This window comes from Rhea americana, unplaced genomic scaffold, assembly GCF_003343005.1.
Source record: "Rhea americana isolate MKP2758 unplaced genomic scaffold, rheAme1 scaffold_9, whole genome shotgun sequence".
Classification (NCBI taxonomy): Eukaryota; Metazoa; Chordata; class Aves; order Rheiformes; family Rheidae; genus Rhea; species Rhea americana.
Window position 1 is genome coordinate 8,772,903 of NW_028187088.1, and position 16,672 is coordinate 8,789,574.

At 38.2% G+C, this 16,672-nt stretch overlaps 1 protein-coding gene across 1 annotated transcript in view; it reads left to right on the forward strand.

The window, feature by feature from the left end:
• The first annotated feature begins 9,484 nt into the window (after window positions 1–9,484).
• Window positions 9,485–16,672, forward strand: part of DNM1L (dynamin 1 like) — a 28,145-nt gene continuing 20,957 nt past the window's right edge. The window contains exons 1-2 of the mRNA XM_085324130.1: window positions 9,485–9,496; window positions 11,600–11,747. Coding sequence (XP_085180256.1) covers window positions 9,485–9,496; window positions 11,600–11,747 — 160 coding nt within the window. The remainder of the gene's footprint in view (window positions 9,497–11,599; window positions 11,748–16,672) is intronic.

A 16,672-nucleotide genomic window follows, 5' to 3' on the forward strand; every position in this document is an offset into this window, starting at 1 on the left:
CCGCCGCCCTCCTCTCCTCCCCGCCCCGCTCCTCGGCAGCGGCGGGGTGAGGGGAGCGGCCGAGGGGGCTGCCGGCAGGCGCGGCCCCCCGGCGCGGCCCCGCGCCGCTTGAAGGCCGTCGCTGGTCGCAGGCGGTGGTTTCGCCGCTCTGTGCTGCGGGCGCGGGGCGCTTCTCCCTCCCGCGGCGTCGCCTCGCGGTTCCGCCGCTGTTCGCCCGTCTGTGTCCAGCAGCGCTCTGGAGCGAAAGCAGAAAGTGGCACCAAGCAAACCTTTCCGGCTGAAGCGGTGGCGCCGTGTGCATCCCAACCGGGTTRTAGGCCAGTCCGGGCTCTTCCAAAAACATGCAAATGCAGCGTGGTTTTGGGACTGAACTCCCCACAGCAAAGTGTGCGCAACCAAAGCTGTCACAGTTGCACGCTGAAAATGAAGCATTAAGCAGAACTACAGCAGCCCAGGAGGGAGTGCTTTTTTCATTTTTAACTTGGAGTTAATGGGTCTTGTCTTTCTTTCTGTGAAATTAACAGTGCATATGAATATTTGATGTTACTTGACAATAGCGCGGCTGCATAAGAGAGAGCAGTATTAACTCTTCTGCGGTCAGYTTGAGATGTCACTGTATGGCTTAAAACAGGTACCACGTGTTTAAGGCTTATACAGTCCTGAAGCATAGACCAGGTTTGTACAAAGCTAATTACAGTGTAGAAGTGATTGTAACACAACCAGCTGTCATTCTATTTTACCAGTATAAAACAGATAGATTCCCTGACTTTGTATTGGTTGCTTCATAAAACAGATCTGAAATACTTGCATGGTGTGGGAGAGATTTTGCACTGACAAGTTACTTTGGGTTTTTTGCTTTCCTTATAGCTAAAAGGAGTCCATCACCTTGTGAAGACATTTAGTCTCTTACATTAAAAATCATACAAGCAAGTTGTATTTTTCTTTAACTTCTATAACACAAATAGATGCAAGGTAGAAATGTGGCATTTTTCTGTATAATGTTAATGAAAGCATTCTTTTCTGTTTCACTTTACAAAACACACTGAAGTGACCTTTTATTTTTTGGATTATCACTGTTCTGTAACAACTTTATCCCAGTTAACTGTCCATAAGTACATAGAGTAGGTGATGCGTGTTAAAATTATACTGACATGCATTTGACTTGAACAGTCTACCCTTGAGTATTAACATCCATTCAATTCCATATTCAGTTTACTCATTAAAAATTATGGAATAGGTAAATTAGTATATTAGTATGCCTTTTAGCACACCAAGACTAAAGGCTTTATAGACTCTAGGAAAAATACAGCAAAATGTCTGTGAAATTATATTCTCTCTCTCTCTTTTTTTTTTTAAAGTCAGGATTGTTAGAAGAAAAATGTCCTCACTGAAACAGTAAATACTTAGATGTTTATTTTACTTAACTAATTTATTTTCAAAACAATTTTATTATTTTACTCATTTGAATTTAGTTTATTGGTTTATCAGACTTCTGCAGATGTCTTATAGGGACTTACAGAGAATTGCATTACTGCTGGTGCTTTGCTTCTGTGTGTGTTTGTGTTTTTTTTGTGCTGCCTTAACAATATCCTTTGGTCAGTTCCTTGAGTTGTTTTTGGTTAAGTACTGTGTAGCCCMTAAATTTGTTCAGATGGTTAATTTATCTGTAGCCTACTGACGTTTGCAGTCTTTGTTTGTTTTCTTGTGTAATATTCACAGCTGTTTCTGAATTCAGTACCTTCATTTTACTTTGTGGAAAATAAATGTTGTTAATATTTCTGTAACTCTCTAGTCTTTTTTTCTAGTTTGCCTGTTGCTTTTCTTAAATGGCCTTTTTTATATTCAGTGTGGAGATGAAAACTTTTTTTAAAAATGGTTTCACTGTTCATTTTTTTTTCACCTACATTCTGTATCTGTTCTGTACCTTTTACTTTATTTTTTGTATATATGTCTGTCTTCAGTTCTCATTTATTTCTGCTTCTGTGTGCCAAATCATTTTTTAACTCTTTTAGGGTATGTAGAATTAGAAACTGCTTATAATCCTTAAGGTATCATTAGATATTTTCTGTTTCCCCATGTGCCTCTTTTTCTTCTCTGTTGTTTTGAGATTTGTTCCCTACCTTGAAAACGYGCTCTGACCAACTAATATGTCCTAATCTTTTGCTTTTGTAGATGGATTTTGGTGCTAATTACAAAATATACCTTGGTAGATTTTTAAATGGCCTCTTGCTCTTTTTCTAGTCGCTTTCTTGTGACTCAGTTATRTGAGAACACTTTCTCATTTTCTACTTAAACACTGTGTAAGTTATTTCTGTATCCTACTAGAGTCTATTAAGAAAATTGTCTCGGTTTCCTAATAAAATTAGAACTTGGAGAATGCCCTTGAAGTGCTAACTCTGCATCATTATTATAGATTTTTTTTTCTTGACATTCTACAGTAGGTTTTCTTTCTCCCCCCCCAATTCTGTATTTCAGTTCCCTTTTTTACAATTTTACAGAAGTATAAAAGAAGGTAYTAGCTGAGAATACTATATAAACAATGTATATGTGATAAAGCTGTAATACCCAACCTTCTGAAGCATTTTATACAAGTGTTTTGTTTTGTGATCAGTATTTGTAAGGGATAGCAAGACAGTATTGAATTGCCTCAAATAAACCACATAAAACACCATAGTAAAAGGAAGGGAGGGGAAGGAARTAAGTGTGATTAGTTATGACCTTCTTAACGTTTTCAGGGTATGCAGATATTATCACAAGAATGAAATACCACACTATGAAAGTGTGCATGAGTTTGCRAATAAAGTAAAAAAGCTTCAACAGAATCTTTGTGCCTAGAGAAGTTATATGGAAATGAATTAGCTGTATTTTCCCAGGTTATTAATACTTGGAATCTGTTTTGGGTTTTTAGAAATGGTTGATCTCGGTAAGTACAAACTCTAGGGTTGGGTTTGTAGCAAAAGAGTTCTTCCAGCCATGTCATTCAAAAGAAGTTGTGGGTTTTATTTGCATTTTGTGTTGTCAATTCTTGCAGAGATCTTACAGTGAAGTTGATTTAGCAACAAATTAAATTTATGAAGAGATCTTAAATTACTGTCCAGATGTACATGTGTGTACTTAGCTTGTTTGGTCTTCAGTTGCTGCTATTTTAGGTCATAAAATGGGAAAGTATGTAAGTGTAATTTACAGTATTTAACGTAGAGATCTATTGGATTCCTCTGAAAGAGCTGTTTTGTAAGGATCTGTCATTGGCTCACAGATTTGCATTACATTTATTTCTTTTCCTGTTGTTTGGAGTAAGTGTCATGTTGAATAGCTCAACACAACCTGTTTTTGTTGTCAAGGAGGAAGGTTTCTAGATCTGAGGTAACAAGTAGGCTGCACATTTCAATATGTATGACTAATATATATATATAGCTGTATGTTTTATATGTATAGTCATACATATTCAACTATATATGGTTAGACAAAACAGTTGGGATGGTAATTTTCACATGAAGAAGCTGAAACAATAGAAGCTGATGTATAGTCCTGGCTAGTGGAGAAAAAGCTAGCAGATACTGTAACAAGACATCCCGTTAGAGGGACCTGCCTCAATGTCTTAAACTTGAGATGCTCCACAGAGCTCTTGTGACCTTCATTGTGGAAATGGAAATTTAAGCCACTTCAGCCCTCACTTAGTCACCAGTGTGCCCACACTRAGGTCAAAAACCAGTTTTTGGTGAGAGGAAACTTCAGTTTGTRCCAGGTGACTAGGAAAACTGCATGCCAGGGTCACTTCAGGAATGCCCTTCGTCCTTTTCACTTCATTTTTCAGTCCAGTGGTGTCTCCTGGGATTTCAAGTGGAAGTAAAATACCTCGGTGATTACACCTGCTGTCATACTTGTGTTAGGAGTTTGCCCAAGCCCAGCTAARGGAATGGATGGCAGAAATAGGATGAAACTGGAGCATACCTTCAGTGTGGATGATACCTGCTGGGGAAGAGTGTGTTTTTCTGCCTACTTGTTTAGCAAACTTCCTGGTTTTTATTTTGATATCTGACATTCAGTGTATCTGTTTTCAGGCATAATTGTTTTCCTTTTTGCCATCCCTTCCTCCTGTCAAATCATACACTGACTGTTCTGGTGTCTGTTTTGAATAAGAGCAGCAAAAKGAGGCTGACATTAATTAGCTGTTTACATTTACCAGGCATAATATAAGCTTTGCTGCTAAAGTCAGAATGTGGAAATAGCATTTGGTGTTATGCTGTTTCATTGTAGCACTGATAGGCCCTGTCAGTATCTGTACAGATATAGGGTTGTAGRTCTTGAAGCCTTCTCTGATTGGAAAGACAGTCTTTTTGCTGTGTTCATCTACAGACTTGGTATGGTTTAAAATAAAATCAAAGGTGTAATAACGGTGTGGCCTCCTCATTCTACCTTTAATCTGTACAGATTTTTATGATGAAAGCAACCATTTAACTGAAGATACCTTGTTGTTTGCTGTTTGAGCAAGTGCCTAGCTAGTTTGGAAGTGAATACACAATTGTAGAATGATGTGAATGAAATAGTACTTTCCCTCGCCCCCACTCTAGTTTTGTATGCTTGCTGCCYGAGCTCGTTTTGTCTTGTGATTGGAAACTACAATATAATTCTTAGGGAAGATTTGCTCATATAATAACCAGAAGGTTCACTGGCTTTCCCTTATCAAAGTATCTCTGTTGTTTAGGACTTCTTGAATTTGAAGATGCAGATTAGTTTAATTTTGCTTTACTTCACTGAACAAGTAATGAATATAGTAGTTTAAGCAATACTATGTAAGGTCATTCTGTACTGCTTTGAAACATGGATCTTCAAGCATCGCARTTCAATGAAGGAGCTTGGAAAAGTTCAGTACTGGTTGTTTCTASTTATATAAGATAATTGTGGCTCAGGTGAAGTATTGGAGGACACTGAGAATTGATACGTTGAGAAAAAACATGCAAATCTTATCTCTTTGCTATTGTTTGACTAATGTTTAAATTCAAATTTGGTTTAAATAGAGGATTTCTGAAGTATTTTTATTGAGCTGTTTAAATTTTGCCTTTCATTACTACTTGGACATAAACCCTCTTTCRTGGAGGGAGATCTGTGGATCCAGGTTTCTTCCTAATGATTTAGGAAAGCTCTGTATTTTGAGGACTAGCCTGCAGGAATAACAGATCTATAATTCAGACAAGATCTTTCACAGAGGAAATGTGTTTTGGAACCAGTAATGTAATTTGTTGGTTGCACTGCTTTCTCAAATTAGGAGCCTGTTAACTTCTGRATCTTTCTTAAGCATAATTTCATTGTAAAGAATGTTTTACAATAATTCATTAGGCCTGCTAACAACTTCAAAATTATCTTCTAATTAGTAAATACATTTTTAAATTTAACTATTTTGAACCAGCCTAGCATGGAGTTAATTCACACAGGAAAGTTCTCCCACAATAGCTATTATAGCCAAAGACGTTGTGTTGTCATTGCTCTGCAGCTACATCTGAGTTGAMCTCAGCTGTCTTGCTCCTAGATAGTTACTACATGCTGAACACTTTYAGGATAGCTACTGCAGAATGCTTCTTTTCAAACTACTTATCTAGGTAATATCCCTATGAGTGAGGCCTCAGCAAAGATGCATTAGCTTATGTTTCCCAATAATAGAATTAGAATTTACTAACTCATGTACATATGTCTTACTAAGAGCATAATTTAGCCAGCAGGACCTTCACTATTGATTTTTTTGTATGACAGAGTTTGCAGAATGGCTGCTGTTCCATCTCAGATCCCAAAGTAGAAGCTTTGATTTTCTTAAGAGAATTCTTCAGAAACTACTACATCTTATTGTGAACTCTCTCCTACCTCACAGTTCCATACTGTCATTCTCAAATRTTCAGGATCATTGTGCCACTGAAAATGCCATCAGAAACCCCGACATTGCTGCCTTCATCTTGTCTTGTGCTGTCCTGCAGCAAATCTATACTATGTTCCAGCTCTTTGCTGCTTTTTCCACTTTGAGCAGATAATGGAAAAATTTATCCTTTGGTCTATCAAAAGCARTGAATGAAGATTGCACTCATTTCAAGCAATATTTCTTGTATTGGAAGTTCCTCAGTAGTTTGTTTGACATGTTTCCTTTTTTCCATATATTTTTTTTATTCACATTGGCTCCATAGAATGATCATAGAAGCTAAAAGTAGACTTGAAAAATGGCAACAGATTCTTATAAAATGACTTGAAATTTGTTGCAGCCAGTACAAGCCTATTATCATTTTAATAACACATGAAATAAAAATTGCAACAATCTGAACAAATGACCATAAAATCTCAYGGCTCTTCTGCATCAGTSAGTCTTTAACTGAGTCTCTGTGTTCACTCCYTTCTTGCTGCCTGGACTTCATGAGAGCAGACTTTGACTCATTCATTGAACTGATTGGTGGGATCTTTTGAGAGGCAGGGCAGAGTCCTGGCATGTTTATAATGACAGCCTCCTCCAAGCACAAAAGAGTCCATACGAACATGCAGGAAACTGAGTAGTTATGTAAGGGGAATGGTGTGGCTAAACAGGGGGCTTGTGACTCTGCGTCAGTGCAGAAAACATACAGGACATGGGAGTAAGGGCATGCTTCGAAGGACATAAAAATACTACCTGCATATGCAGGGATGATATTAGGAAAGCCTAATAAAAGCCTAACTGAAATTGAAACTGGCAGTGGACATCAAAAGACAGGATGCAACCCTGACTAACATGCTCTAGGTGACCCTGCTGAGCAGGGAGGCTGGACTAGATGATCTCCAGAGGTCCCTTCCAACCTTACTGATTCTGTGATTCTATGATCAAAAGGTAGTGAGAGGAGCTTCTACTACTGCATTATCAGTAAAAGAAGAAAAAAAGAAACAAGGGAAAAGGGAGCTTGCTGCCAAATGCACACATGATTTAGTGACAGTGGATATGGACAAGGGTAAGTCAGTCAGTGCTTTATTTGCCTTGGTCTTCACCAACAGAGTCTTCTAAGCCTCTGTGCCTACAAGCAGGACTCAAAGAGGAGGGGAATGATGGGTAGTGGAAAAGGATTGAGTTGGTATCTCTTTTGGATCTGAGAACATAAATGGAGAAAGCATCTTTGCACTCTGTTGTGTATAGAGCACAGGCCTCCTAAAACTAGGAGTGCTAATGAGGCACTATGGACGTGGAAATTGAATAAGAAAGCCAATTTGTGATGAACATGAATAGTTGTTTATAGTGTTACTTCAGAATTTTCAATAATATGGGGTGTTTTCCATTTGGCTTGTGAACAACCCTAAAGCATTTTAAAAATAATGTCTCCTGTTTTTAACAGAGCCAAACAGTCATAAAGCCGTATCTTGGTATCTGCTGCTGCTGAATTCCTKAAAAGTCTGGCTACAGGTCATGAAACAAATTTTTCTGTAAGAATTAACGTAATGGGTGGGAGCAGCTTTTTGGAATGGATTACAGTTCTGACAGATCTTGAGTGCTTAATTTGTGAAACTAATCACTCAATCATTTCCTGATTTTTCTGTCCTTCATCCTGGATTGTTCTAKAATTGCTGAAGATGACAGCAATGAAGAAAATGTAGCTCTTTAGGAGACAGCGAGACAGCAAGATAGCTGTTAAGATTTACATTGTATATACTGTCGATATGTATTTAAATAATSTATTTCCTAATCCCTGTGTGCATTTCCTCCTCTTACCATAGTACTTCTGGAAGAAACTATTTTGCTCTCTGTCAAACTCAGGTGCTCATCTGAGAGACTGATTATGGCTAATAGAGCAGAGCAGTGGAAGTTTGAAACAACAGCTAAAAATGCAGCAGATTGATCAGAGATAAGGGCAGATATAACGTCGTTCTATCTACATAAAATTCTTTAGTCATCACATCTAATTAATATTTCAAATTAGAATCAGGTCAAGGTCCAGAGGAAGAGCTGGCTGACATATCACAGAAGATGAGAATTTATTGATACTTTTCTGGATCATCATGAAATGACCTTATGCATTTCAATCCTTGCTTTTAACTGAGAGAGTAGTTCCAGTGCGATGACAAAACAAGCATMATGCTGCAGTGAGCTTGTTTCTAAGAATTTTGAAGTACATGTAGTTAGTGGTGTTAGTCCCTTCCTACGTTTGTTGTATGCAGGTCTGGCTGAACTGAAATTATCATAGAATCGGTAAGGTTGGAAGRGACCTCYRGARATCATCTAGTCCAACCTCCCTGCTCAGCRGGGTCACCTASAGCATRTTAGACAGGGTTGCATCCAGGCGGGCCTTGAAGATCTCCRGAGAAGGGGACTCCACAACYTCTCTGGGCAACCTGGTGCAGTGCTCCGTCACTCTCACAGGGAAGAAATCCCCCCTCACGTTCAGGTGGAACTTCCTGTGCTTCAATTTCTGCCCATTGCCTCTTGTCCTGTCACACGGGACAACTGAAAAGAGTTTGTCCCCRTCCCCTTGACACYCTCCCTTCAGGTACTTGTACAGATTGATAAGATCCCCCCTCAGTCTTCTCTTCCCCAGGCTGAAGAGGCCCAGCTCTCACAGCCGTTCCTCGTAGGGCAGGTGCTCCAGCCCTCTGATCATCCTGGTAGCCCTACGCTGGACTCTCTCCAGTAGYTCCATGYCTCTCTTGTMCTGGGGAGCCCAGAAGTGGACRCAGGACTSGAGATGAGGCCTCMYYAGGRCTGARTAGAGGGGCAGGATCACCTCCCTCGACCTGCTGGCAGCACTCTTCCCAATGCACCCCAGGAGACCATTGGCCTTCCTGGCCACAAGGGCACGTTGCTGGCTCATGGTCGATCTGTCATCCACCAGCACTCCCAGGTCCTTCTCTGCAGAGCTGCTCTCCAGMAGGTCAGCCCCCGGCTTGTACTGATGCACGGGGTTATTTTTCCCTAGGTGCAGGACTCTGCACTTGCCCTTGTTGAACCTCATGAGGTTCCTGTCCGCCCAGCTCTCCAGCCTGTCCAGGTCTCTCTGAATGGCAGCACAGCCCTCAGGTGTGTCAGCCACTCCTCTCTTTCCCCATTGGCTGAAAATGATCATCTTTGAGTTTACTGCTTTTCATATTGTATTCTCAGATAATTCTTGATTATGGATGTGTATGTGGCCCAGATTAGGGAGTGCCTCAATAAGATGTTGTATTGTGTTCCAAGAACAGATTGGTTTAATCAGAAAAATCATTTCAGATTGCATTATATTTTCTTATGTGCAGAGTATTGTAATGTCCAACCTAATGAATGATGGTTGACTTCACAGTTGTCATTTACTAAACTACTGCGAAGAATCCAGGTCATTCCTTGTACATCTGAAAGTAACTGGACTCTGGGGACCTATGTAGGACGTTGTGCTTTGGTCCCGTAGTTTCATATGTACCAATTGTGGCTTCCTGCGATTCCACTGTTTTARAGAGACAAAACAGTAAGCAGTAAAGTGCAACAACTTGTGCAATGGTTTATTGTTTTCCAGTCTTCATGAGGTTCTTGGTAAGGACTTGATCTATTTATTACTATCCCTTTTCTTCTACTTGGATTGTGTTCAAGAGGCGCCACTTCATGTCAGCCTTGTCTCCAACATTTTTAGACTGAATGATCGTTGTACCAATTTATAAGAAATCTTACTCAGAGATGTTCAAAATATTTTTGATAAAGGAAACCCTATTTTTCAGTGTAACTAATGAACGTTTATCACGTTTCACTTTTATGGACATTCCACTTGTTTTAAATTATCAGGTTTGTCAGAAGTGGTCTGTTGCTTGTTTGTTCCTGTATTTTCACATTCTCTGATACGTAGGCTGCTGAAGCGTGCTGTGACAGAACTCTCCAAGGGGGGCTTGCAGAGCTTTAGCCAAATGGTTCTTCAGTTATTACTGGATAAGATTTCAGTGCTCCATATTCTGTCATAGGTTGCTTGCATGAAACCGAACTGATGAAAGAAGATGAGTTGTAGATGAAAATTATTAATTACTTTTTAGGGAGAGCATGTTGAAGCAAAAATCTTACTATGGCTATCTTTCAGTTTCCTCTGCTCTTCTTCWCCCCACTCTTTCTGTTTGGTTCATGTCACTGCCACAGATGTTGACTGTGTGTATTTTCGAAAATGTRTCTGTATTGCTTTGCTGTGCATATATTGAGACAAATGACATTGTAGATAAATCGGCATTTTTCTGTGCCATGAAGCATAGCTATTGCAAAGTGTTAGAAGGCTTTTATCTAATCAAGATCTCTAGGGTTTGGGCCTTGTTTTTTTAACATTTATTTTGTGCTTCTGCGTACAAGTCCCATTTTGACAGTTTCTAATGCTGTCATGTAATACGCTCCTGTCTTGTACTACTGCAGTAGAACATGGGATACCTAACTGCGATGTGTTGCTTGATAYCTACTCATCTATTTTTTCATTTTTAGAAAAACCATGTAATTTGTCACTATGTGGGTGATAATTCAGAGTATTCAACACTTTTTTTTGTGTTATGCTATGTATTCATTTAATGGCTTATGTGAAATCTCTGATTTGTACTTTCAGAACTGTTATGAAGCCAAATTGAGGTTGTATCACAGTAAATACACATTCTAGCAGTCAGAAGCATGTATTCATTTTTTTTTAATTGCTTGGTGATAGATAGCATCCATGTAGAAAGAGTTACTGACATACTMTGATTGCCAGAGCAGTCTTTCTCGTGTTGAGTGCATGTTGACTTCCAGCTTCAGAAAAATGAGAGTTTAATACAGCTCTGTTTAAAAAAAAAAAAAAAAAAAAAAAAAAAGGAGAAAGAGCACCCTATCAGTCAGACTTTCAAAGCATTGTGTTGATATATCTAGTCTGTTGTTTGGTTTCTAATTTTTAACATGGCACTAATCCTGAACCACTCTCTTATAACCCACGTGTTCAGTTATTGGACCGACCATCTAAGGAAAACTCTGCTTTTTATATCAAAGAGCTACAGGAAAATGTTTTAAATGTAGACTCCTGAAGGGAATTCTGGATTTTACAGCCTTTAAGTGTTTCACAGCTTCTAACAGTTTGCTATTGTGTAGACAGATGTTTGCAGTYAATTCAGTTACATATTCTTTTAGAATGTAAGATGGTGTTCGTGTGTAATTGAATTTGAGGTAGCATTTTTCCTGCTCATCTATGAAGCTGATGCAATATGTTATACAAAAAATATAAACTGGAAAGAAATTTAAGAATACTTCCTTACACATATCCAAATGTACATGTTTAATATCTCTTTGTGTGACCACATTGTGGTCCCATGTTACCACTAACAAGCAGTTAAATCCCATAGTGTAAACATTTAGAGTAGAAAATGCTGGAACTCATTAGATTTTTACTTGTTTATTTTAACCTTAAGAAATGCAAAATACATCTGTCTCCATGCCCTTTAACTGTCAAGGTTTGGACAGTTACTGGATTATAGCAGAATTGTGTTCTATATTGTAGTGGTTATATGGTGTGACATTGGTCTGTTAGACACTTAGAAACTATATAGYAGAAAATGGACTAGAGCATTGTTTACAGGAAAGCTGAAACTAAAATATTACAGCATTGTGATGTTTAAGAAAATCATGTAGCTGTATTCCAATTTTCAGAGCAGTGGAAAGAGTTCTGTGTTGGAAAGTCTTGTGGGGAGGGATCTGCTCCCACGAGGTACTGGAGTTGTCACCCGGAGACCCCTTATTCTGCAGCTGGTGCATGTTTCCCCAGAGGATGGTCGGAAAACAGCTGGAGATGAAAATGGTAAGTGTGATCCAAGACTTGGTGTGTTTTGCCTAGTAGGAAAATCTTTCCTGTGTGTTTAAGATGACTGAAAAGCAAGTTATCATAGTCCTAAAATTCAAATATGCTATCTCTTTTTGTTTACTTTGGGGGAGGGGAGGGACAACCCCACAGCTGTTGTCACAGCTGTTCTGTCCAAGTAGCAGATGTTGTGAAGCCAAAATCTTTTGGTTATTCGAAGTGTCTTTAATATTTTAAGCTTTCCTGTTTGTTCTTGGTAAATACTCTTGAGAAAAGCAGGCTGAAGAAACATTTTAGTTATGATAATGATTATTTATGATGTTGAGAGCAGAGTTTTCTTGTATGTGTTTTCTTTTCCTCCTTTTCTGATTTAAATAAGACCTTTCCTTGAGAGGATGAGGATGTAACTTTGCAGGAGGAGGTTAAGCAATAGATAAGCTCTGGACAAAGTGCAAGGAAGAGAAATTAAACTAAGCAAAGGACCCACTGATAGATGCAAAAAGAATTTTTGAACATGTTCTGTAGCTTACACCACCTTACTGAGCTAAAATACAATAGTTTAGATGTTCTAAAGCTCTCTAGTTTGAAGCTTTTGCRTTCTGTAATGTTTCTATATTATCCTTCACCAAATCAATGTTACCTCACTTGTCCTTTGGGAGTTTGAACGCTCATTTTATGCTAACGAATGATCTTGATCTTATGAAAGAGCAGTAGGGTTATGTCCACCTTCTGATCATAAGATATATCTCTTAGCTTTTTGATTTAGACTGTAAAAGTATACAGGCTTTTGATGACATGATAAACATGCAGCTATAATTATTAATTCACATTGTGTTTTAAATTCTTCAGAATTTCTTTGTAGAACTAGTAAGTCAAGGTTCTGGAAGTTCTTTACAGTTCATCATGTAATATTTGTAGCCTTTGATTACTAAATAAGTTGTTAATATTGTGCAGTTTGAAAGATTAAAGCTCCAAATATCATTACTGCTGCAAGCAGAAAACACAATTCCAGTTCATAASAATTACAAGTTTTTAGTATGCAGTACGCAGTCTGCCATCCAGGCTGTGCTGCATTATGAGAGATCGTGGGATAGATAATTCAGGTTGAAAATGACCTTGTGAGGTCTCTAGTCCGACTTCCKCCTCAAAGGAGGGTCAGCTTTGAGATCAAACAAGGTTGTGCAGGCCTTTATCCAGTTGAGTCTTAAAAACTTCCAAGAATGGAGAATGCACAGCTTCTCTGGACAACCTGTTATGAAGGCCACTTTTTTTTTTCTTTTAGTAATGTACTTTCATGTTACTTGTATTATACTGTGCCCTTCAAAATGCTTTGATTCTGAGTTGTAGGATAATTGCTTTGTTGTTTTAATCTGCAGTTTTACAGAAATAAAAGTTGATTTTGTAAATAGAGTATTGAGCCAAAACAATGGAAGCTTTCTATCATTCGTTGCATTTGATCTGTGAATTTAGTTTTTAAACTTTGAAATGGGATAATGATACCTATTGTAAAGGATGTTGGGCTAAATTARTATTTATAAGATTCATTAAGATATTCAGAGAAAAAAATGAGATGTATATGTTATAATCGCTTTCATGTTGCTTTAAAAGAAGGGTGGGCTTGTTTAGTAAAAACAGACAAACTTCTATGGYTTTTTTCATTTGTGCTGGAAATTCCTCTCTTTTCCTTCCAAAGTAAGACAAATCAGTCTAAATGATTTTCATTGACCTGGTTTAGCATACAACCCTGTGTACAGATTGTGTTGTTTCAGCTGAGAAGATGGGATCAAGTGGCTTGGAAAGAAAAGGAGGGGGAATCTTTTACTTTGCCTTTGCTGTCTGAAATTTTAACAGGGTGACACACTGTTCCTGGTCATATTTTTGTTTGTTACGAGTTGGATGCTGAGGTAGGGTTGGGTGTGTGCTTGGCATTTCCCAAACAGAAAGTAGTTATACATAATATCGCATGAAAGGATTCTCCAGGTTTCTTCTATACATATTGAATCTTAGAAAAAGAACATCAGTTTCTGCACCCATATAGCATACTGCTTTTCCAGTGTGCTGGTAATGAACTCTTTGTGTCAGATACTTTTATTCATAAAAGCATCTCCTTATTTTGTGATTCTGTTGACCTAAAACTTTATTACCTTTATCCATCCTAATGTTCGCTACAGAGGTGTACTAGAGTCRCATATGAATATATCCATTGAAAAGTAGTACTATTCTATGGGGGTTTTTTTAAGCTTTAGTTTTAGATCAAGATGAGTGTTTACATCCAGAAAGCTTCACTATTTTTAACACAAAGCCCTTTGGATTGCTTTGGTGTTTGTTTAAATGTAGAAAATTGCCTTGCCTTTGTGACTATAAAGGGAAAAGATAGTTTTTCCAATAGTTTCACTTGGACATCTGAAGCATATCCACACAACCTGCCAAGGAACATCAATTCTTACTAGTTTAGAGTGTTTTTTTGTTGTTTTGTTGTGGTTTTTTTTTGATTCATGAGAGCGCATTGTGTGAGATTTGCAGCCAGCCATTTGAACTAACTTCTGATTTCCTAACCTGCAGCAATAAGGATCTTCCTTCCTGCTCCTTGGGGTTACTGATGATCTCCAAGTGATCCCCTTATACAGTGGCCACTGAAATAGATCAAAATAATCAGAAAATAGAGAGGAGAAAGAAGGAGGGACAGAGAAAGAGAGAGGAGAGAGATTAGTTTTCCATTAAATATGAAGAAGTACTGTGTTTTCGTAACGCCACTGTTCCACACTGATACRTATATTCCCTGGAGGTGTGCGTGCTTTGGTCTGAAGGAAATGTTCTCATTATGCCTTTGCTGTTTGCTGTTGTCCTCTGGACTGGATTCAGCACACGGTACACTTGATGCAGTGATACCATGCTGCGGTGTCCTCTTATCAAATTGCAAGAGAAACGGCGTTTGAGAGAGCTGTGCATGGATTCATTAATTATTAAATTGGTCTTGTGGCTATGACTTACTCTGATAGCTTATCCATTTATTAGGGCACAGAAAAGAGGAGGGAACGTAAGAATGGCCAGTTTGCAAGTGTTCATAGGTGCTTTCTGAACTGGGACAGGAAGCTAAACATTGTTTAGATCCCAAGCAGTGAAAATTGGTTTGGAAGACAGGAATGGTTAATGCAGATCTGTTGCTTGCTCCAACAGCATCATTTTGTGAGCTTTTTGCCCTGTACTTCARGTATAGGGCTGTTACCCCTAGCTCCCAAACAGTAACAGCTGCCCCCTTGTACTTAGCTTTGTACGAGCACAAGAGAAAAGAACTTTCACCCAAAAGAGTTTCTCATCTAGTTAGGATCAAGGATGGAAAAAATGGTGCAACATACAGAAGGGATTAGACAAAGTGGGCATGTATTTTCGTCAGTTGGATTTGTTTTTATTCAGAGGGAGCTTGGAAAGGATGAAATGATGAAAAAACAGGGTTCAGATGGTAGTCTGCTGAGCTGTGAAAGGTGTGGGAAGTAGAAACAGGTAGGAAAACAGGTAAGGGATTTTGTGTTTTTTGGTATATGGGAAGTTCTTGTTGCCTTGTTGCTAGAAATTTTCCATGGTGGTAGCCTTTTATGACTGTTTTTTCTGTGCTCCTGTAGTGTATGAAGAACATTTTTAATGCTTAGGGATGGAGAAGAGATGCAAGAATAATTCAAGTGAATTAGTGTTGTTCAACACTAATGTTGAACCAACAGTGAACCAACAGTTCAACTAATGTTGAACCAACCAACAGTGTTGTTGGACTTTTTTTTTTTAAGAAGCATTGCAGTATAGGTGACACAAAGCAATAATTTGGTAGAGAACAGTCCTGAGAGAAATAATACAAGCAGGTTCAGTTTTCCAGTATGTTAAAGTTTTCAGCTCTTGCTCCAAGATATGAAAAAACAGAAAAGCAAGGAGATAGTTACTTTTTCTGGGAAAAGTGTTTTTTTGTAAGACTGGATCAGTTTGCTCTTAACAGTGGTTATTTTAATAATTTCTTTTCATCCTCTCTAAGAATGAATTTTGTAGTGACTGAGATGTCACTTCTGGGCTCTTCTCTTTAACATTGAACCTGGAATGTAATCAAGTGATTAATTCATCTGAAAGTTTTGCCTGAGAAGCTTACAGGAAGTAATATAACTGGAGGAAGACTGATTTTTACATCACTAGTTTCACTGGTAAAAWGTTGTAGGTGTAAACCGGAAAATATTGGGTTGTTAAAAATGTAGATTGGTCACAGTATTTCTCCTTGCAGTCTGAAAAATGATGCAAACCCTTCCTTTCTTAAAAACTTCTTTGCATTAAATTAGAGCTATTGGAAATTTATCTTCTCAAGTCTTACGTGTGTGTCAGTATCGACTCCCTTAGAAGAATAAAGGAAGAGTTTCCTGCTTTATAAAAAAAATAATCCTGAAAGGAAAAAAAWMYTTTTTTTTTTTTATATACCTAGATATAAGCTTAATACCTAGCTGCTGGTTACTGTCYTGCATATAATTTAAGACTAAACCAGCATGTCTCAGGAGGACATCACCTTTCTAGGTAGGAGAGTACTTGGTATTTGGTCCATGTCTTTCAAATGTAACATTGCAAGTATTCTGCTCTGTCTTCCTGGCTTTATGCCTGTTTCCTGTCTCAGTTCCATTTCTGAAAAGAGGCAATGAGTAATATAATTCTGCAGATACTGTAGTTTCTTCATAATGAGTCTGTATTTTGCTTTATTTTCTTTRAACTGTAAATAAGCAATCTGTTTAATAACCTGGCGTTAATGAACTTCTTCACATAGCACATTTTTTCTGAGACTTTTATGTAACTTTGCTTGTTTATCACCTGATAAAGCAACAACTGCCTCCTGATAAGAATTTTTTCATAGCTCTGAAGTGCCTGTAGTTGTTTGTGCATTCTCAAAGAACAGTAAGGATAAA